The 23,375-nt window shown below is 54.4% G+C and overlaps 1 protein-coding gene across 4 annotated transcripts in view; it reads right to left on the bottom strand.

Annotated features, from left to right (window-relative positions):
- Window positions 1-23,132, bottom strand: part of AKT2 (AKT serine/threonine kinase 2) — a 48,186-nt gene extending 25,054 nt beyond the window's left edge. Inside the window, exons 1-3 of one of the 4 annotated variants that reach the window (XM_074314319.1) lie at window positions 22,921-23,132; window positions 20,592-20,711; window positions 4,067-4,196 (exon numbers count right to left, since the gene is read on the bottom strand). In XM_074314319.1, coding sequence (XP_074170420.1) covers window positions 4,067-4,112 — 46 coding nt within the window. In that variant the 5' untranslated portion in view covers window positions 4,113-4,196; window positions 20,592-20,711; window positions 22,921-23,132. Of the gene's footprint in view, window positions 1-4,066; window positions 4,197-4,956; window positions 5,106-7,376; window positions 7,518-20,591; window positions 20,712-22,920 lie in introns of those variants that run through there. The other 3 variants (XM_074314318.1, XM_074314321.1, XM_074314320.1) reach the window with 3 other exon arrangements.
- Window positions 23,133-23,375: the final 243 nt, after the last annotated feature.

Raw genomic sequence — 23,375 nt, 5'->3', positions numbered from 1 at the left:
CAAAATATATAAAGAACTCTTACAACTCAACAACAAAAGGACAAACAGCATGATTATAAAATGGGCGAAGAACTTGAAATAAGACATTTCTCCAAAGATATACAAATAGCCAACAAGCACATACAAGATGCTTTTAGTCATTAGGGAAAAGCAAATCAAAACTATAAGATACCACTTCACAACCACTAAGATGGCTGTAATTTTTTAAAAACAGAAGAAAACAAAAGAAAAAGAACAAGTATTAGTAAAGATGTGGAGAAACTGAAACCCTTGTGCATTGCTGGTGGGAAAGTAAAATGTCTCAGCCCTATGGAAAAATGTGGCTCTTCCTCCAAAAGTTAAGTATAGAATACACCGTATAGTACAAACATAGCATACATGACCCAGATTATTTATATATACATATATTTATATGTATTATATAATTATACAGAATATGTTAGGTTATAAATACAGAATGTATGACCCAGCAATTCCACTTCTAAGTGTATACCCAAAAATCTTTAAACAAGTACTCAAATATTTGTACACAAATGTTCGTAGCAGCACTAATCACAAGAGCCAAAAGGTAGAAATAACCTAAATGTCCATCAATGGATACATGGATAAACTAAATGCAGTGTATTCATACAATGAATATTATTTGGCCATAAAAAGGATTGAAGTACTGATCCACGCTACAACATGGGTGAACCCAGAAAACATCGTGGTAAGTAAAAGAAGCCAGGCACAAAAGGCCACATATTGTATGATTCATTTATATGAAAAGTCCAAAAGCAATAAATCCATAAAGACAGAAAACAAACTGGTGGTTGCCAGGGGCAGGAGGAGGGGGCAATGGGGACTGACTGCAGGGTTTTCTTCTAGGTGATGAAAACGTTTTGGAACCAGGCAGAGGCAGTGGTTACACAATGCCGTCAATGTACTAAAGGCCGCTGAATTGTACACTTTCAAATGGTTAATTTTGTGTTATGTAAATTTCACCTCAATTTCAAAAAAAAAAAGCAAAACAACACTAGAAAAACTCACCTGTCACTGAAAGTTAGGAGAGTGTTACTGCTTGGGAGAAGCAATGGGGTGGGGGGCGCTTCTGGAGACTGTCTTGTTCTATTTCTTGATCTGGACACTGGTTTTAGGGCAAGCTTATGATCCAGGCCCTTCCTTACCTGTGGTGTTTTATGCATCAGTAACAAGGGGAAAAAAAGAAAACCTAGAAGGAAAGGACACACATCCTCACAACAATCCCATTTTACAGGTGAGGAAAATGAGGCACAGAGAGGTTGCATTAGTTGCTTGAGGCTCACAGTCGTTGACCTGAAGAACTAGGATGGAGCCCAGGTTTGCTCTGTCCGCGCTCTTGACCATTACAATGTCTGCTTCTAAACTGGCAGATGGGCCAGGCCTGGCGGAGCCTGACAGAGGGCGTGCTGAGGCTTTGTCACAAAGGGGACCAGCACACGGCATGAGCCACTCCAATAGTGGTATCCTGCCTTTGCCAACTCCTTGAACAGACCCTGCTGGGCCAGCAGCAGCAGGTGGGCCAGGTCTTCAGAGCACTGGCTTAGGAGCTGGAAGACCCCAGTCCAAACCTCAGTGCTGCCACCTCCTCTCTGGAACCTTGGGCAAGTCAGTCTTCCTGCCCAGCCTCGGCACCCTGGTCTGGAAAGATGCCCACCTCACAGGGTGGCTATGGAAATGCACCCTAATCAGGCTTGCCTATAGCACAGCCATGCCTGGCATAGAGTGGGCACACAGTAAACTGGGGCAGCTATTACTGCAAGCACCAGGGTGGATGGGGTGGATGGTGCAGGTGCTGAAACAGCTGCCGTCAGCAGGGCCCACCTTGCCTCGCCCACCTCTGCCAGCCACTGCTCAGAACGACAGGCACTGGGACGCCCCGGAGTGACACGCATATGTGTGGGTTAAGGTGCAAACCCAAGGCAGGTGTGTCCCAGCGAGGCCATCTCAGCAGCTCCGCTGGCCCCCCCACAGCATGAATGAGACACAGAAGGCCTGAGAGGGCCTGAGATCCATTTAACGCCATCAGTAGCCCTGGACCAAAGACAAACCCCCATGCCCGCCACAGTCCTCAGGCCACCTTCAGGGCTCCTACAAGCCAGCCCAGGGAGCCATGGGCCTCGTGAAACTCAGGAGCCTGAGACCCTTGCCCACCAGACCACAATCGCACCACTCCACACGTAATCCCAACCATTCATTCAACAGTCACCGAGTGCCCACAGCATGCCAAGCACTTTTCTAGGCACGGAGGACATCGCAGTAAGCAGGGCAGATCAAATCCCTGCCCTCAGGGAGCTGACAACATCAGAGGCCCGGGTTGTTAACCCATTTGACAGATGTGAAACCACAGCTCAGAGAGGTTACAGCTTGCTCACAGTCACAAGAGGAAGTGGCAGAGCCAGGATAAGAACCACGACATCTACCAAGGTTCAAAAAGCTCCATCAACAGACCTAAACTCAGAGCCCAACCTGGGGGTAGGCTGAGGTGTCTTCAAGAGAAGTGGGAACAGGTCTCCCCTACTCAGTCTGAAGGAGGAGGCCCCCAGGCCTGGCCCTGGGGCATTGCCTCTGTCCCTCATCACTGCTCTGTCTGCAGACTGGCACAGGGCAGGATGAGTGGGCACCTGTCCCAATACCTGCAGGGCTGGTCCCATTAGCCCCCTGCCCTCTTCAATTTGAACAGCGTCCCTCAGTGAGGCCCTCCCTGACCACCCAGTTTATGACAGCTCCCCTGCCCCCCTCACAGGCCCTCCTTCTCACACTGCTTGGATTTGCTCCATGGCACTTACCACCACTGGACACAGGGACTTACCGCCCTCTTCACTAAATGTAAGATGTCAACATGAGGACGGGGATTTTGCCTGTTTGGTTCACTGCTATATCCCCAGTGCCTAGATCAGTGCCTGGAATACAGCAGCTGCTCAACAAACGTTTGCTGACTGAGTGAAAAGTCCATTAAGAGCCGGCCAGGCACCCTCCCTCCATAAGGGAAGATCCAGAGAAGCCAGGACGGTCTGCCTCCTCCCTCCTCAGCCGCACATGCTTCTTCCCGGCTGCCCCTGGCACATGGCAGCAGAGCCCGTAAGTGCCACAGTTCTGGGGACAGGCAGCCTGGGGCCTAGGGGTCTAGTCTCTTGTCTCTTCCGTGTAAAGGAGTTCACTTCTCCAGCTCGGCTGACCACCGGTACAACCAGATCAGGTCACATCCTGGCTCACCACCTCCTGGGCTTCGAGTCACCCGGAGAGGCAAGCCCAGGCCCTTTCTGCGGCCTGCGGGGCCCCGCTGGGTTTGATGCAACATCACCGCGCTGCTGTGTCACCTAGTCCCACTCGCCCTCACTCCTCTGCTCCAGCTACACTGCCACCTGTGTCCTTGCTGTCACCCTTACCCAGCTATGTGTGCGACTCGCTCCCTTACCTCCTACAGGCCTCTGTTCACTGTCACCCCTCAGAGCAGCTCCCCTAACCACGCTCTCTCCACCTCCCTCCCCATCAGAGTTCCTACTTCTCACAACAGCACTCACCACCACCTGACATCACATGTCCGCTTATTATTTGTCCCCATCTCCCAATGGAATGTAAACTCCATGAGGGCACCACACTGTCCCCAAAGCCTGGGACCGCCTGGCACACCACACACTCAATGAGTACTTGCTGAACGAACCTCAGCATGTTATTTCAGTTAAGTGACCTCCCCTCTCTGAGCCTCAGTTTCTTCACCTCTAAAATGGGGCTGTGAATGAGATCATGAATGCAGCGACAGCAGTCTGGCCTGTGGGCTCATGCGGGGTGTTCAGATAAGCCTGGTGATTCGCCCACAGGCAGAGTCCCAGCTCCCCAGCCCAGACCAGCGCTGAAGGAGTCCATGAAATGGGCTTAAGGAGATACTGGCCTGGGCCCGGCAGGCGGGGCTCAGAGGCTGACTCCTGGGGCTGTGAAGCCCCTGCACCTCTGCCTCTCGGGGTACCAGCTGCCAGGAAGGGGGTGAGGAGGTGGGGCGTGTGCGTGTGTGTGTGACACAATCCTGTGGGCAAAAGCAGCCCCTTACCACGCTTGTGGAGCCAGCCTTCTTTGATGACAGACACCTCGTTCATGGTGGCAGCGTGACACGCTGTCACCTAGCTTGGGACAGCTCAGGGCAGCAGGACATGCAGGAGGCGCGGTGGACAGAGCACAGTCTGCAAGACAAGAGAAGAGCCCATCAGAATTCCAGGGATATTCGGCCCCAGCCCCTTCCTTCAGGACAGCCAAGCTCTGAGGCCCCTCTGCTGCTCTGCGTGTTTTGTACAGGGTGGAGCCAGTGAGGGTGGGAGAGCCCTGCCCCAGGGGCCCACTGTGAGGGAGGGGATGTGGCCGTCCCCAGGGACCCCAATCTGGGAAAGGACATGACTCTGTCCTCAGAGCCCTACTCTGGAGGGAGCAGAGCTCCCTGACCTACTCGCAGGCCAGGCCCCTGTGCTCAGAACACCCACACTGAGCAGAGGCAGCCCCTCCACCCTCCTCACTCCAGGCTGCAAAAGCAGCAAGGGAGCTGCGGCCCCGCCCCCAGCGTCACTCCCATGCCCCAACGCTGAGGTAACCTGGGATGAATCAGACAGCCATGGGCACCTGAGGGAGTGCTCAAAGCCACCAGCACCTGCCTGCCACCCCCAACACACACACACACACACACACACACACACACACACACACACGCTCACTCTCTCTTTTCCCTTCTCTCTTTCCCTCCCTCTCTCCCTCTCTCTCTCTTTTTCTCTCTCTCCCCTTTCCAAACCAGGAAGCCACCAACTTGCCACCTTTAGCAAGCCAAGTACCCCTCCCCCTGCACAAGGCCACCCCATGTCACTCCCTGACCCTCAGGCCCCTCCTTGCTCCGCCAAATGACCAAGGAAAGACAGATCTCAGGTACCCCAGGTCTTGAACAAGAAAGCAACCTACTGCGTAGGCACTTGTCTGTGGCCTAGCAGCCAGTTCTAGGGGCTCGATCAAGGCCCTGGTCCCTTCTCCAAGACCTCCAGACCTCCGCTTCTGTCCTCAGGGACCAGCAGCTGATAGACTGACAGACGCCGAGGCTGCTGCTTCTGTCTCAGGTTCCTGGGCGGAGGGGTGAAGGGCGGGAGGCAGCCGCCAGCTGGGCCCCTACCTGGAGCCGCAGGCCTGGACGGGGGCCATGGAGCCCAAGACGCCTTTCGCCTTTCCTGGCCTGGGGTTATTTGCGGACAGCAGGTCAGGAGCTACGGTGGCCCCCAGAGAAGTGGCAGCTGGCTCTAAGGACACCATGGGCATCAGCTTTCTCTCGTGCCCCAGGGGAGCTGGTGGGCTGGACACACTATTGCCTGGCATGTGACAGTGGCAGGCTGCCCGGCTGGGCAGAGGGAAGGAGGTAAGTGGGAGGAAGCAGGGGAAAGACAAGATGGACAGCGACGGGGAAGTAAATAGCGGGGTGAGAAATCACGTTCCGAACTCCAAGCTGCAAAGGCAGAACCAGGAGCAGCAACAGGGGCTCCCTCCCCAGCAGGTATAACCGGCACCCTAAGGGGCTCACACCCCAACACCCAGAACTGCCAGACCCTCAACCCTAAATACCCCACCAGTCTGTGCTGCGATGGCTAATGTGACCAGTCTCTCCATCCTGCCTCCCTAAGCCTGGCCCAGGTCCCGCACTATCCTCTCCCAGCAGGGTCCCACCCCTCCTCCTTCCTGGACTCTCCCCCTCCGATCTGTCCCCGATTCAGAAGCTAGGGGAACCTTCAAACCTGACCCTGTCCTTGCCCCACTGGCCTCAGAAAAGAGCCAAGCTCCTCGGCTTGGGATTCCAGGCTTCCAGGCCCTTCAGGACCTGGCCTCTGCTGGCCTGTATTCCACTGCCTCCCAACCCTTCTGACCCGGGTGACCCCAGGACCCATGCACCCAGCATCCTGACCACCTTTCTCACCCACCTCCCCACCCTTCCCCTACCACCCAGGTTCTCCCTGGGGTCCCAGCCTCTGTTCTCAACCCCTACACTCCATCCAAATATGGCTCTGTCCCTCCCTTTCTAGGAGCCAAGAGGCACCTACAAAGTCCTCAAAGCTAATGACCATGACAGCGGTTACACCTGGCACTGCCCACCCCTCCAGGCCCTCCCACCGACCTCCACTCTCTGCTCCACTTGGGTCCCTTAGGCCCCTCCCTCTGACCTCCATCCCCCATACCTTCGAGAGTGCTCCCTCCTCCCTGAGGTCTCAGCTGAACCAACGCCTCCTGCAGGAAGCTTGCTGACCTCAGAGGCTCATTGGGTGCTCTGTGTACTTCCTCAGCCAATTCTCCCCACATCCATAAATGCTAACACAGTGGGTCAGCACAACATCTGGGTATCTGGTGAGGACACACTGAATGAACCCAAGTCTCCTCAACAGACCCCCAGCCCAGGACCAGACACAGCAATGGAAACACTTCCAGAGTTTAGTCATGCCATCCATTTTTTTGAGAGTGTCCTAAACTCCTGACCCTATCGTGGGGGCCAGAGACAGAGCGTCCCTAAGACACAACCCCTGCCTTCAGGAGCTCACATTACAGTGGGGAAGGCAGACAAGGCACTGATACATAACAATGGCGTGTGTCGGAGAGAGGTGCTGAGAAGAAAAATAAAGCGGAGGAAAAGGACAGCAGGGAACAGGGCTGGGTGAGCCACGTGGTATGGAGGACATGTGAGCAGGGACTGAGCCCTGCTAACATGTAGGGAAAAGATTTCAGGCAGGGGAACAGCAAGTGAAGCAGGAAGGAGCTTGGTGAGTGTGGAAAACTGCCTGCCAAGGGGCCCAAACGGCTACAAGGTCAGGAGCCAGGAAAGGTGGGTGGCGGAACACTCGGGGCCTGACCACTGTGGCAGGGACTAAGGGAATTCCTCCCAGACATAGGGACTGACACCGCACTTTCCCCCATAGGAGCTCAGTTTGGAATAGTTTCCAAAGATCTGGGATGGACCCGAAGTCCAAAGGAAGAGCAGATATAGAAGAAAAGGAAAGGGCCTGGTGTCTGATCTCGGCTCTGCCCTCCCCTCCCGGCCTGGTGGGAGGAGCCTCCATGATTCAGCAGCACTAACGCACCCACTGTGTGCAGAGATTTGGCCTGCTGCCTCGCCCCCAGCCAACACCTGAACACAAGGCTGCCATGATCAGAAAAAGAAAGGTGAAAGAAGACGGGGATGGCCGAGAGTGGTCAGGGTCGCAAAGTCCGAGAGCCACTGCCAGCTGGTAGCCTTGAGCCGGTGCTTGAGCTCCCGTGGAGTCGGTCCTGAATGCTCCCAACCTCCCCACCACAGGGGCAGCAACCACGCCCAGGGGAGGGCAGAGGCTCCGAGAGGGGAAGCCGTTTACCTTGGGTCTCCCAGCTGAGCAGTGGTGGAGGCCCTGGCCGCTGCTCAGCACACCAGAGCCATGTTTTACACTCCCCTTTCAGCAACTAAGAAGCCAGCAGTAGCTTGGGCAAGGGGGGTGTTGGGGGGGGCGGAACTGAAGATCCCAGTGTCCTGCCTGGATCCTGCCCCGTCCTCCCACCGAGGGTGGCGCCTCAGCTGAGGTGTTTGTGACACAGTCCTGCTGTGATGAAACACCAGGCACTGCAGCCAAGAGGATGGCCTGCTCCCTGGGGAGCTGCCGGTGGAGGACACCCAGGCAGGAGGACAGAGACCAGCCTCTGGAGGCCGGGTGACCGCACTTGGCCTGCCCTGCCCCGGCCGCCGCACCGCAGGCAGCACGCCCCATGGCAGGGAGTACCTGCATGACCCCTTGCTGCTTCCTAGGGGTCTGGGCCTGGGCTGAAGCTGCAGCCAACTAGAGGTGAGCCACCTGGGAGGCAAGGTGAGAAGACCAAGGGCACCTCACAGGAGAGGACACCCACGCAACCAAGGACCACACGCAATCTCATTAGTTACAGGGAAATCCAAATTAAAACCACACTCACCAGGATGGCTAAAATTTAAAAAACTGACAAGGCAAAGTGCTAACAAGGATGTAAAGGCATCACTATGAGTAGGAGACTCAAATGGTCAACCACCACAGAAAATTATTCGGCAGAAAGAATTAAAACTCAATATATGCCTACCCATGGCTCAGCAATTCCAGAGCCCCAACAGAAATGAGTGTATTTGTTCACCAGAAGACATATACTAGAATATGAGGTCTGACAATTCAGTTCACAAACTTGTTGCACCAATGTTGCTTACATTTTTTGATATCAGAGGGATTATTCATTATGAATTTGTACCAAATGGACAGTTAACCAAGTTGACTATTTGGAAGTGCTGAAAAGGCTGCGTGAAAAGGTTAGACGACCTGAACTTTTTGCCAACAATTCATGGCTCTTGCATCACGACAATGCACCAGTTCACATGGCACTGTCTTTGAGGGAGTTTTTAGCCAGTAAACAAATAACTGGATTGGAACACCCTCCTTACTCACCTGATCTGGCCCCCTATGACTTCTTTCTTTATCTGAAGACATTTTGATGACATTCAAGACATCAAGCGTAATACAACAGTTCTGATGGCCATTCCAGAAAAAGAGTTCCAGAATTGCTTTGAAGGGTGGACTAGGTGCTGGTGTCATTCATAGCTTCCCAAGGGGAGTTCTTCGAAGGTGACCGTAGTGATATTCAGCAGTTAGGTATGTAGCGCTTTTTCTAGGATGAGTTCGCAAACTTAGTTGTCCGACCTCATATTCACAGCAGTAATACTCACAGTAACCCCAAGTCTGGACACAGACCGGGAGTCCACCCACAGGAGAATGGATAAACAAATTGAAGTAAATTCAGAACACTACTTGGCAATTTAAAGGATGACGGACTCCTGCTGCATACAACAGGGAACAAGTTTAAGAATGTGACACCGAGTGACAGAAGTCAGACACAAAATGATGTATCAAGTAAGGGTCCATTCACAGCAAGTTCAGCACAGGCAACGTGACACTGTTTAGGGATGCCCTTCTCACTTGTAAACTGTGCAGAAAATCAAGACAACGAATATTCAAATGTCAGGAGAGTGGTTCGATTTGGGAGTAATGTGGGGTGGGGGTGTGTGCTTTCAGAGCTGACGATGCTCTGTGGTGATTACACCAGGGCTTTGCTTTACAGTTATTTGTTATATTGTACTGTATAAAATTGGTTTAACATATTTTTCTGTGTTTTATGAAGTAACTATAATAAAGAACCCGAGTTTGGGAGTCCAGAGGATACAGGGGAGCTGAAATCAGGCCTCCTGGCTTCCAGGGCTGCCCCCGGCCCCAGTGCTAGCCTGCCTGGATTCTCCCCTCAAGATTAGGTCACCAATGAATAAGGAGGAGGAATCCGGGGTCCAGAGGGTCTCAATTTCAGTCCCAGGCTCTGCTGCTTTTTGGCTGTGTGGCCACAGGCAAGTGACATCCTCTGTGTACCACAGTGATCCGCTGTCCAAATATCCCGCTGGAGAAAGGACAGGCACCCAGGAGAGTGGAGGGTGGCGCACTGCCATCCCCACAGCCTAGGGAGGGGGCTGGAGTTTGGGGGGTATGTTTAACTCTGCACAGAAGAAAGCTGAATGGCAATGACATTCGCTGAGCTCAATGGTCGGCTCTGAGCAGGGAGGGGAAGGCCACTGGACAGGGGTCCCTGAGTGGGCTCTGCCTGTACCGGCAAGGTTTTCCTTTTTCAAATAGTCACTGAGTACATGGGTATCACTGACGTACTCTATCATTATGTCTCAAACACTCTATAACAAATTATTTTAAAATTTCTTTAAGACATTTTTATTTCCATCTGTCTTATTTCTCAATGGTTTCCAAACCAGCTCCTTCAGAAGCAGCATTCCCATGTCAGGGTCAGACGCACAAGAGGCAATTTACAGGACAACGCAGGGCCAAGCAGGGAGAGGCCCTGGATGACGGTGTGGGCCTAGCTGGCGGCCTCGGGAAGGCTCCTTCCAAGCTTGTTTCCTCATCTGCAAAATTAGTCGTGTGGTTCAAGCCACTTAGGCGGAGTTGTGAGGCCTAAATGAGCTCCAGGGCTTCTGCCCTCGCCGCTCCTACAGCCTGGGATCCTAAGACCACCAGAGTCACAGCCCATCCCTCCTCTTCTCAAACCCTCCCGCGTCCCCCTCTAACCCAGAGTGAAAGTGAAGTCCCTCCCAGGAACCCTATGAGGTCTTCACTGTCGCCCCTTTACTTCTCCAAACACACTCCATGTCGGTGGGGCCTGCTCCTGCGGCTCCTGTGACACAGCAGCACAGCCCGACCTCAGGGATCCACGGGGTCCTGCCCCACTGTCATCAGTCTGCTCACGTCACTTCCTGTGAGAAGCCTTTCTCACCTCCCTAGACAAAAGTGTGTCCACCCTACCGCCCCTGACCCTTTAATTTTCTCCATAAGCGCTTATTGTCACTGACATGACTGTGTCTTTTCAGCTGTTTACCAGTTTACTGTCGACCTCGCCCTGCTGTGGTGTCAGCGTGGTAAGGACAGGGGCTCTGGCGTGTCGGCTGGACCTCAAAACCTTGCATGGTGCTGGGTACACAGTGGGGACTTAACACGTATCTGTGCAATGAATGTGTAATGAGTGAAGCTCTGTGCCCAGAATAGGCTTAAAATAAGTTCAATTCCTTTCCTTTCCATTTGTCAGGCCCTTTTTCTCTCGCCCCCTCTCACTGACCTGGTTTCTACGCCAGACGGCACAGATGGGAGGAGGGAGGCAGGAGGCTCTGCATCTCCTGGAGCTGGAGACAGTGGGGCGGGGGCTCCTTCCTGGCACGGCGACCCCCCCAGGAGCCTGTGTCTCCCGCCCTCTAATCAGCGCCTCACCTACAGCTCCAGGAGGGCTTGCTCAGGAGATAAGTTCAAAGACAACAGGAACCTGTCCTTCAACAGGCAGCAGCTGCTTGTGGGAATCTGGGAGGAAAGGCACATGGAGCGGGCGGAGGGAAATGACTCCCGTATTCACCAGCATCCGCAGCTCTGTGAACTGCTCCCTCGCTCTGTGAGGGCACTTTAGCAAAACTGATAACATGGAAAACACCCATGTCCTTGGAGGAACTTCTGCAGCAAAAGCTTCTGCCAGTGCACAGAGGGGTTTCTCAACCCCAGCACTAGTGCTGTCTGGGGCTGGGTAATTCTGGTCGAGGGAGCTGTTCTGTGCTCACTCTACAAGCGGGTTAGCAGCTCCCTGGCCTTTATTTGCTAAAGCCAACAGCACACCCTCCCCCGAGCAGGGACCCCAAAATGGTCTTCAGGGGTGGCTGGTTAGCTCAGTTGTTTAGAGTGTGGTGCTGATAACACCAATCGATCCCCACATGGGCCACTGCGAGCCGCACCCTCTTTAAAAAAATTTTTTTTAAATCAACGTCTTCAGGCATCACCAAATGTCTCTTGGGGGCAAGCCACCCCTTGGCTGAGAACCGCTGTTCTGAGGGTCCTCTTGCTGGCACAGTGAAACCCTGGTAGCCACCTAATGCCCACAACAGGGGTCTGATACTGTAATAACGATTAATATGACGGTAGTACTAAAAGGAGGGAATGCCTTACCGCATGCCAGGCGCACCGAAGTGCTTTGTACATGGGAATTCTGCCCTCACAGCACCCCTGTGAAAGGCACTGGTACTATTATCTCCACTTCAATGAAAAAACTAAGTCACAGAAGTGAAATGACTTGTCCCTATCAGCCGATGATCAGGAAACACAGCTGGCCTGGGACCCAGGCAGCCTGGCTTCCCCACCACACTGCACAGCACACGGCCTGCGAGTTAGGCAAACGCAGATCCAGCTCCCTGCTCTCCAAGTCGCAGTTTCCTCTTCTGTGCAGTGGGGCTGGCAGCAGGGCCTCCACCACAGGCTTGTGGGTGGGGAGGACTCCGCACAGTGCCCAGCCCTCAGGGAGGGTCCATCCAGTGGGCAGAGCACAGCACAGCCATCCAATGCACAAGAACCAACGTCCCTGAGCCGACACTGCCCTTCAGCATTCAGTGCGCTCACGAACAACAGAACATCCAACCTGATCCCTTTTCGGTACCAAACAGGTACACACCATGTCATCTCAATTCTCACGTGCCTATTTTTTCACATGCTGACATTTCTGAGATTGCAAAGCATCTCACAATTGATGGATAAAGTTCATCTAAAGCTTCCTTTTCAGGAAAGCAGTTGTTCGATCAACAATGGACCTTATAGGGAACAGTGTCACAGGCTAGAGGGCAAGCAGAGGGCTGCTTAATCACCACATGCAGACGGAATTGTGCCAAAGGGCCCACGGGGCAGAGTAAAGGGTACAGGAGTCAAGGTGGCCTCAGGAAGCAGATGCATTTCAACCTCAGCCCTGCCACTTGCTGTGTGACCTTGGGCAAATCACTTCCCCTTTCTTTGCCTCAGTTTGCTCATCCATATAGAGAGATGACATATAGCACATACCACCAAGGCTACTGTGAGGACTAAATAAGCCAATCCACACAGTCCTTCAGACAGAGCCCAATACAACCGCTGCTCAACACCCGTCAGGTGTCACTATTTCTTCTGATGGGTGGACATGGGGACCTTTCCTTCCTACATTACACATTTCTGTAACCTGAATTTTTACCGATTCAGACTCCTTGGTAAGAAGACGGCATTAAAGCTATTTTTTCCCTCTTAAACACCACACACTCCCCCCAACTGCCCCATCTGTCTACTTGAAACAGGTAGGACTGGCGGCAGGCTGAAGATGTGGGCAGGTTGCAAAAGATACCAGGACGAGAATAAGCACCAGAGCAGATTTCCTTCTCTTCCCTGCCACCCCCCGACACCTTCCCCCTCACCCTGCCACCCAGGGCCTACAACACCCACAGAAATCACGTCAAATATTTGAGTCTGCCTGGCTGTGGGCTCCCAACATACTGAGGGCACCATGCCAAGGCCAGAGGGACCCTCCAAACGCAGCACTGACCTTTCTCCTGATTGGGGACCACGTCCAAGGCCCTATGCAGGCTCCAGGGGCCTATGTGAGGTGGCCCCTGCCTGTTTCCCAGCTCACTGGTCAGCGTGCGTCCCCTCAACACACTTTCCTTCTCAGTCCCCTGCACCCTCCTTGCTTTCTCTCACCCCAGGGCTTTTGCCCACGCGAGTCCTCCCCCACTAATCACCCACCTTCACCTGCTAAAGCCTCGTTTCCTCAGGGAAGCCTGCGCTGGGGCCCCTGCCCGAATCAGACCCTCGAAGCTCAGCCTTCCTGTCTCCGCACACACTGAGCTCTCCTGTGCTCAGTCACCCGTACAGTTCTCTAGGTAGCAGCACCTCCCCACTGACCTGCGAGCTCCACAGGCAGAGAGAGTCTGTCCTGGTCCCCTCTGGGTCCCCAGCCCCACCCAGCACAGAGCCAGGCCCACAGCTTTCATTAACGCAAGGTGGGGGTGGCAAACAGAACTACAGCTTTTGAGCTCAGAGTTCTGTCAAGTGAAGGTGGAACAAAAAATCCTGCATTCATTCCTTCCACAAAGATGGCACCCGGGAGCAGTGGCAGCACTGCTCTGGTCACCAAGGGGGCAGCAGTGACCAAAACAAACTCCCTGCCCTGGGGGAGCTTACTGGGAAAGGGGGGTGGACAGGCATTAAAATAAATAAGTTAAATAAATAGGCAAGTTGTACAGTATATCAGAAGTTGACAAATGCTTTGGAGAAAAGCCGCCTATGGCGGACTAGGTGTTGGGAAGAGGGAGAGGTTTCTGATTTAGTATAGGGTGGTCAGAGAAGGGCTCGCTGAGATGGTGAAATCTGTGCACAAACCTGCAAGAGACGAGGCAGCCACGTGGAGACCTGGCGGAGAGCAGCACCAAGGTGGTGCCTGCGTGAGACAGTCAGGAGGCGGTGGAGAGGAGTGAGGCACATACGGCTACAGAGGAAGCTGGGGGCCCGGCTGAGCAGGGCCTGGCAGACCACTATAAGGGCTGTGGCTATTTCTTGTAGAGATGGGGAACTGCTGGCTGGAGGAGGGAGCAGCACATGAAATCCCCTGGCCCCAGTGAGGCAGGGCTGTATCACAGCCTTCTTCTCCAGGAGTTATCCCAGGAGAAGCCCCGTACACTGGCCTGACACTCTCACCACCTGGCCCACTTGGGAATCACAAGGACCCATACTTTACAGATGAGGAAACCGAGGCCCAGAAGGATTCAGGCCAAGGCAGCCAGGACACAACAAGAAGACTAGGTCATGCTGTCCTAGCCCTGAGTCTCTTCTACCTCCCTCTGCCCTTGCTCCCAAGAGACTGAGCCCCTTCCCTCCCCAGCCAGCCTGCTCTTACCATCCCTGACACCCTGCAGACCTAGGCTTCCCCCAACCACACACACACGGCCCCTCCAGTCTGGCTGAGGGGTGCCCCCCTCACAGGCATTGCTCCACATCTTCACCTGCTGCCTCCCCAGCCAGGAGCTCCGAGACAGGGCCTGCTGGCCTGAGTCCCATCTCATCCCTAGGACATCTGGGAGCAAACAGGCGGGCCCTGCACATGGCCTGGATAAACAGCAACCCTCACTGAAACCCTGTGAGGCAGATGCTGTCACTATCCTTATCCTTCAGAAGAGGAGACTGAGACCCAGAGAGAACAAATCACGCGCCCAAGGCCACAGGTGAGCGCAGGAGATCTAGCCAACAGAACTTTCTGTAATGATGGAAATGTGGCTACTGTGGCTAGTGTAACTAAAGAACTGCATTTTCACTTTGTTAGTTTTAATTATTTAATATTTAAATGGCCACACACGGCTAGTGGCTAGCAGATCGGAGGTGCAGCTCTACAGAACCTCTGCCAATGGAGCAGCAGGAACCTGAAGGCAGGAGGAGGGGTGGGGGTGAGGCGAGTACCATGACGGTCACAGGACTCAGGGGCCAAGGAGAAGCTCCCACTAGACACCATCGCTCCCGAGCCCTGGCCCTCTCAGCCCAGAGCCAGAGCAGGGCTTGGAGGCCCGAACCCAGGCCTGGGGGCCGATCAGTTCACACCCCGACTACCACTTCCAGGCTGCATGGGTCACTTCTCTGAACCCCAGCACCCTCATCTAGGAAACGGGATCTTAACACTAGCCTGACCAGCGTATCCTTACGTCATTTCAAAAGATAGTTAAGCTTTTTCTTAACTATCCAGGGTCGGCCTGGGGATCCAGTGAGATAGGCTTCCCGCACAGCTGGATGAGACCAGCACTTTGGAAGACAGGCAGCAATTACACAAAGGCCAACTCCGAAGCCAAGGGCCCGCCCGAGCCTCAGCTAGTCAGAGCGGTGGCAGTGACAGCTCTGTGAATACTGTCACTAGTTGGTCAAAGGCATCATCCAGATGATTCATGACATGCCTCTATTAACTTTCTGACAATATCACCTAAATGAAAACACACAACTAAAAAAAGTAGACAACTTGCAGACACGACCCCAAAACCCATGCTCACACCTGCCGCCGCCACCCCCCAGGTCTTTGGACACTAGTTTTGAGAAGCACAGCCATAAGGGAGCCCAGCCCTGTCTGCCAGACCTGGGCCCTGCCCCCTTCCTCTCGCCCCTGCTGCAGCCACTGTTCCCACCTCATCAAGGCACCCCCACGTCAGGGCCTTTCCCACGCTGTACCCGTGTGGCCCACTGTTTCCAACATTCACATTCACGGCCTCATGTCTCACCTCAGGAGCCTTTCCCAAGCGCCCCTCCCGCCAAGGCCAGCTAGATCTCTGTTCCCTTCCTCAACCACACCAAGTGCTATTTCTCTGCCTCCTCCACTAAGACTGCATGCCACTCGCTGGTGTCCAGAACTACACATGGCACGTAGCAGGTACCCAATAAATTACTTGGTCAAAGAATGGAATACACAAATGACCAAAAAGAGCCAAGGCTGACTGCAGAGTCCCGCTGGGAATCAGACCCCAAGGCACGGGGTAGGGGAGTGCCTCCCCCCCTCTTCCCTTCCCCTGGCTCTGGGGCAGGAAGGGGCTGGCCAAGGCCGGAGCTCCACAGGCATTAGGCAACGGAGAGAGACAGCCCATCTCCCAAGCGGGCATCAAATGAAGTTAATCGTGTCATTTCTGGGACAAGTGAGGCCTACTTTGTGCCAGCTGGGTCTAGAAGAGAAAGCAGAAAGATCATTAACATAACAGTAACGACCTCAGAAACAATCGCCAGGACATTGGTCAGAGGCAGAAAAGCCAGCCTTAAAAAGCCAGACTCAACCCCAGATAGAACTGGGTTCAAATTTCACATCTGTCACGAACCAAGACTTTGGGCAAATCCAATTTCCTCCCTGGGCCTTCACGTCCTCACCGGTGAAATGAGGAGATTAGCTGGGCCAGGCTCCCGGGTTATGCTGAGGATTGGCGAGCGCGCCCCGTAAAACCCCGGGGCAGTGCCTGGCACAGAGAGGCCACTCTGCGGGTTCTCAGTAACAACGCGGACTTCCTGTGTAGCTTTCTGCACCTCACTGTCCTACCTGCAAAATGGGGGTGACTACTATCCACCTCAAAGGCTGCTGTGCGTCTCAGCTCACACACGAAGTGCTCAGAGCCATGTCTGGCTGAGCCGGGTCTCACTGATGGATGTGATCAATGTTTCCGACCGGAGCCCTCCCCGGTGGGAACCTCAGTTAATTGGCCTGCCACCCCCTCCCAAGGCTCCAAACCCAAACCTGCTCTGCCAACCAGCAAGCCCAGGCTGGCTGCATCCAGAACCCCTTCTCTGCTCTCAGGTGCCCAACCTGACGACCTCCAGCAGCAGCGGCAGCAGCAGCTTGGATCCTTCGAGCACCTTCTCAGAAGGCCCCACGCCAAGCACTCTCTAACACATTATTAGTTCCCGGATTCCTCTCTACAGACCCACTCAGCAGGGATGTTCCCATTTCAGCTGAGCAAAATACACCTGAGAGATGAAATAAGGTCCCCGGGGTTTCCCAGCAACCAAGGGAGGAGCAAGGAGCAGGGTTCACACCCAGGCTGGCTGCACCCCCCCCCCCCCAGCCCGGACCACTTCGCAAAGACCCACCAGATGAAGATGACCTAAAACCAGGCTAGGAAGGTCTGGGGAGAGGGGCAAGGTCTGGGGCAGCCGCCCCAGTCCATTCAGAAAGGGCCCACGAGGTGGCAAACCAAGACAGGCTTGGATTTCTGGCCTCACCCTTAGAAACAACATCTGTGGACGAGCTTCCTGGGCAGAACAGCTAGGCTCAAGGAACTTCCTGCGGGGACCTCTGACATGTAGTCTCCCCTCAGCCAGCCCCGGCTTGCTGTCCCTTGCCTCAAGAACGCAGCGCAGCTGGGCCCTGCTGTGGGTGCCGAGTTGGCAGTGGGTCCTGCCCCCAAGGGGGCCAGGCTGAGATCCCACCCCGCAGCCCTCCCACACCGACTCCTCCACTCACTCCCTCCTGGTGCTGCTCCCAGGGCTGTCTCCCCGAGCTGGGCCTCTCACTGCTTGGCTGGTTGTCCAGAAGAGCCTGCCACGGAACCACCCCACCGTGCAGCCCAGAGGCCTGCTGGTTGAGAGCCTTCTACTGAGAGTTCTTGGGAAGGCGAAGAGAGGCCCAGGGAGGGGTGTCCCTGGATCCCCAAGAGGTTTGGAGATCAACTGCAAAGGACACTCTTTCCATCCTCCCAATCCAAGGAAATTCTGGGGACCCCAGGAGGTTTGCTCTGAGGGGCTCCAGTCCTTCCGGGAAGACACCCCTAACGGGCCTGGGAGAATCAACAGCCAGGCTCCTGCTCACTGTGCTAAACCTTAGGTTTGAGGCTCAGATACGGGATTAGAAGCTACCCTCACCCATGGTTACCGATTGCCTTCCTGGGCTGGGGACTCTGGAGCCAAACTGCCCGAATTCAGAGCTTGGCCCCAACACTGCCAGTTTGTGGGACCCAGCACAAGTTACCAAGGCTCTCCAGGCCTGTTCTCACCACTGCCAGGTGGGAATCGGAGCTGATTCCTCTTCCGTCTGAAGGGTCTTCACTCAAGTCCTCCCAGGGCTCCTTCATTGCACTCTAGTCTCTACCTACACGTCACCTCCTCCGGGAGGCCCTCCCTGACCATCCCAGCTAAAACATACTAATATCCCCACACTCTTTCCCCTGATCCCCATTCTCTTTGCTTTCATAACATTGATCTTGATTTGATGTCCTATCATAGGCTTGTTTACTGGGTAACTGTCTCCACTAGAAGGTAGGCCCACAGGCCTAGTCTTCTAAATTCTAGAGCAGTGCCAAGAATGGCATAGGCCCTCAGGCACAGAAGCTGAGCAGAAGGCAGATTCAGCAAGTGTTTTGTTTTGTTTTTAATCGGGTATTACTATTACTACTGTTCTGCATGGTTACTTGATATTAACCCAGCTATTTGGGTTGGGGAGAGTAGGAAGCAAATCAGCCCACTGACCCCTCCCCCCATCTGTCCCTAAAGGGAACAGCCATGAGCCCTGGGGAACACGGTGTGAAAACCACAGAGGAGGGAGGCGACCATCAGGCTTTTGCAGTTTCTAAGGCAGAGATTCTACTCAAGAGGGAAGTGGCAGGCCTGTGAAACTCCCTGACCATCTCTAAAACCTACCCCCACCCCAGGCCTGAGAACCTCTCTTATGGAAAAAGGCACCTGCTAAAACCCTAAATCTAACCCAAGTTGCTCCTTAGGCCGGACTGCAAGGCTCTGAGTAGCCCAGCCCTCGGCCACCCCCACCCCCACCCCCTCTCTCTTACCCTGTCCTTGCACCTCACCAAGCTCTGCCCTCCCTGTGACTTTTGTACTGTGCCCCCCCACACACACCCCAAGGCTGTTTGTTCTCCTGTCTCCTTGTCAATGCAGGATCAGCTCAAAGGCCTTCCTGACAGCCCCGCTAAAGAAGCACCAGTCACACCTGATTTTAATTCACTGCCTAGCCCCTCCCTTTCATTTGCCCCCCTTTTAGTAAACCAGTTTAGGATTTGTCTCCCTCAGCTCCATGGGGGTAGGTCCTTTGCCAAGTGCACCCCTGTATCTCCAGCACCTGAAGCAATGCCAGGCACGCAGTAGGTGCTCAATAAATGGTGGTGGATGAACGAAAACCTTTCCTCAGCTCTGCAATGGCTTTGGGATCAAATCTAAGCTTCTGGACCAGGCCCGCCAGGCTCTGCACAGCCTGGCCCGACTCCAGGAGCACTTCTCCAACTCTCCCTGCCCACCCTTCCGCCTCAAGCCTTCAAAAGGGCTGTTCCTAACCTGGGTCAAGGCCATTCCGACTACTCCTGGGGACTGTGATGGAGATACAGTAAAAACATGTATAGGAAGAGGGTTTAGCAGAGGCTGACATCCGGAAAGGAGCTGGACTTTTGACCTGTGAGGGGCTCCGGGCAGCAAATGTGTGGGAGAGTGAGAAGACCTGGCTGCTGCATTTGCCGGTTTTTCTTTGGATTATACATCCCTCCCACTCCTAACCCTCATCTGGAAAATGGAGATGCTAATTTCAGCCCTGCCCTCCTCCTGGTGTTATCTGTCAAGGCTCTGTAACCTGGAAAGGGCCTTCAAAATCCCAGCAGAATGTGAATCACAACTGCTAACATATCCTAGGGCTTACCACATGTTGGGCACTCTTCTTAAATACAGTGAGAGCAAGAAACGTTTACTGGAGGCTTACTGTTATGCCTGCCCAGTTATAAGTGTTTGTCACAAATGAGCCCATTTAACCTTCACAATAACCTATCAAGGGAGAATTATCATCATTCTATGACACAGATGATGAACTGGGCTCAGAGGGGTTGAGGAACCTGCTCAAGGTCACACAGCCAGTAAGTGGAAGGGATGGATTTGAACCCCGTGCTCTGAATCACTTCAACGCAGTTCTTCATGGAGATTAGCTACCAGGACTCCAGATTTCTGGATCCTGGCTGGGCCAGGCTGGGAGGCTGGATAGCAGGACACCCAAGAGGACTAAGGGTGAGGGGTAGGGAAGGGTGGATGCCCTTGGGACTGCTGACTGGGCATTTACACAACGCCAGCCACCATTCGAGAAGTTTCTCATGGATTAACTCAATCCTCACAACAGCCCAATGTGGCTACTGTTCTGAGCCCACTGCACAGAGATGAACACTATGGCCCAAGGTCACACAGCCAGAACGTGAAAACACAAGAACTTGCATGCACGCCCACTATACCATCCTTGTGCAGGGACTTCTACCACAGGTCCCCTGGTAGCTGTGTCACCCTCTGCATATCGCTCTTACTGTCTTCTTCTGGCTCCCGCACACACTCTGCCCCGGGTTCAAAGATGCCCGGCCCAACTCAAGACAGACCAGATTTCATCAGCAAGCCCAGAAGAGCTGGCTGGCTGCCGGCAGACATGCTCACAGCAGTCCTAGGCTCTGGGGACGAGAACAAAATGCCCATAGGTGCAGCTGGCAAGGTCCAAGGCAGGGGCTTTGAGGTGACAGAGACCCGCTCCAGTTTGGGACTCAGTGAGCAAGGAGTACCTGACACCAGAGACAAGCTAACATGCATTCAAACCCCAGGCTGGGCCTCTAGGTCTGGTAAACCTAGGGCAAGGCAATTCCTGTTCTGAGCCTCAATTTCTGGCTCTGCAAAATGGACAGAAACACCATATCCACCTCTGGGTGCAAAGAAACCACCTACTTGTTGACAAGAGGTACAACTTTGAGATCCAACGGTGACAGGGGTTCACAGCTTTACCACTTCTTGCTGTGAGACCTGGGGCAAATCATTTCACTTCACAGCAAGTGTCAGTTTCTGCATCTGTAAAACGGGTATCACATTTCTCTCTGCCTCATAGGGGTCTACAAAAGGGGCACAACCATACCCACCCCATAGAGCTGTTTTGAGATTTAAATGAGGTCTTGTATGTAAAAGGCCTGTCACATGCCTGGCATATGGTAAATGTTCAATAAAAACTGGCTATTCACTAGCTCTGGAAATGATTTGCCTCTATGTGCCTCAGTTTCCCCTTCTAAAACAGAACATCATAACAGTACCTATGGTTCTAGGATGTATTCAGCAACTTAATCCACGTGAAGCACTCTGAACAGCACACAGAATGCATTCAATAAATGTCAGCCATCCATCTCACAATTGTTTTTATTGCTGCTGTTAACCCCATCAGGCAAAGCATCTAAAACTGGCAGGAGACCAGAAAAACAAACCCTTAGTGGAGAAAAACTGTAGAGCCACCACGGCCTCACAGCGACTCAGGGACCTTTTTCTCCAGGAACCTCCACTCACAGGAGCCAGTCAGCGTGCAAGCTGATGCTGTGGATCAGAAGCGACCATCTGTCCCCTTTGACCACATCATCGGCCCATGTTAGTTGGGTCAATCAGGGCCCGCAGCCAGCCCTCTGGGAACTCCAGACCCAAGGCAAAGGTTACTGGGCAAGCCAAGGTCACAAGCTGGCCTGGAGAACAGGGACAGTGGCCTCACGTTTGGGGCTGGCTACTCCAAGCATCCACCCAAAGGCCACGGTGAGAAACCAGATCTGTGGGGAATCTGGCTGTCCCAAATCCTTCAGAGCAGTTTTCCTCCCTGGGTCGGGTTGGCACCCCCCACCCAAGTCCCCTTGGCCTATGCAAAGAGGAACAGCTGGGAAAACAGTGCTTAGCCTCATTGCGGACTAATGGTGAGGCCAACTGTTATCGCCTGATGGGGAGCGTAAACATGATGGGCAGCTGGACTGCTAACCCAGAGAGACAAGCAGCCTCAAGGAGAACAGAGGGGCCTGCGGTGGGTGGTGCCTGGCCCCTTCACACCCACCACCAACCAAGGTTAGGCCCACAGGCCTGACTTAACTCCCCATGCTTCTCTGGGAGGGGAAGAGGAACAAGGTTGAATGGCAGCCCATGGAGGAGGACCTCATTACCCCAGTCTGGACCCCTTGCTGAGTCCAAGCAGCCTCCAAATCAGAGGAAGGGGATCCTCAGAATCCCAAGGATCAAGATGTCCCCAGCCACCTTGTCATAGGAGAGAGGTGTCCCTCCAAACGCTCCTTCCTCCCAAGTCTTAAGCAGGACCGGGAGCACACAGCTCCTTAAATCCAAGCTCAATAACCCTTCCCTTCCCTAAATGGAGGAAAGCTCAAAACACTGCAAACATTAGTTTCTAAGACATCTCACCCACCCCAAGTAAAAAAAGACTTGCCACAGAGGTGTCACACACATCTTAAAATAAGGAGTAATAACATGAAAGGGTTCTGGGGTAAACAGCAGTCCAGTGTCCGCCCAGTTCCCCTCAAAGTCACCAAGTTCAATAAAAGTGATCCTCCCTTCAGCTAAGTGTAAACCCCAAGCCCCACCCACCAAACTTAGGAGGCAGAAGCCCCTCCTCATCACTTGCATTACAACCCTCCCAAAATACTCCCCTGAACACCCACGTGGGCCTGTCCCGTCCCTCAAAAATTATAAACTTAACAGCCCTCCTCCTTTGATGTAGCGTTCTCTATGTTCTAAGGATGGCTCCCCCCAGTGGTATAACCCACACGGCACTACCCCGGCCATACTTGGTACAGCTCCCTCCCCAAAAGCCCCCACCTCGCTCAACGAATTATAGGGACTGCTCCCACAGCCCCAAATAGGTACAGCCCCCTACACTTGGTAAGGTGCGCCCCCTCAAGGGTTCAGCGCTCGCCCACCAGGCGCGCTCTCCCTTCACACCCCGTGGGTTCAGCCCGCCCCACGCACATGCTGGGGTCCGCGCCCCCAGCCCTTCAGTGGTACGGTCCTCGCACTTTGGTAGCCCCTCGCCGCTTCAGTGGTACCGCCCCCCGCCCCCGGCCCCTCAGGGTTAGAACTACCACCCCCGCGCAGCCACCCCCACTCAGTCCCGGAAGGGGGGGTTCGAGGACCGCGGTCCCCGCCCGGCCGGCACTGGTGGTACGGCCCAGCGCGGCATTGCGGGGGGTCCGGACGCGACCACCGCGGGGGGGGGCCGCTCGGGGACACGCGCTGGCGCACTCACCTGTCACCGGCGGCCGCCCAGCCTCTCCGGCGGGGCTCTACTCCCGCCCATCGCCACGCTGCGCTTGGTCCCGCTCCTGTGTTTCCTGGCTGCAGTGGCAGCGGCGGCGGCGGCGGCAGCGGCGGCAACGGCAGCAGCAGCGGCGGCAACGCCTTCTCCGAGCCAGACCCAACGGCTCGCGCGGCGCGGCCCCCCCGCCCCCTCCCCCCAGCCCCCGCTTACCGCCCCCTCCCACCCTCTGGCCGGAAATACCGCCTTCTCCTGCGCCACAAACAGGAACTGACGTAAAAGCGAAAGTTGGACTCGGAGAGCGCTAGAGCGCAAGCGCAAGGAAGAGGCGAAGGCGGACTCCGAGTAGGGCGCCTGCGTACAATAGACACGTTTGGGCCGTTGTTGGTTAGGGATGGGCCTCGCGCAGGCGCCGGACGGAAAGAAGAGATAGGCGTGAGCAGGCG

This window comes from Rhinolophus sinicus, linkage group LG11 (assembly GCF_036562045.2).
Source record: "Rhinolophus sinicus isolate RSC01 linkage group LG11, ASM3656204v1, whole genome shotgun sequence".
Taxonomy (NCBI): Eukaryota; Metazoa; Chordata; class Mammalia; order Chiroptera; family Rhinolophidae; genus Rhinolophus; species Rhinolophus sinicus.
The sequence above is the reverse complement of the archived record's forward strand: the minus strand, read 5'-3'. Positions and strand labels throughout refer to the sequence as shown.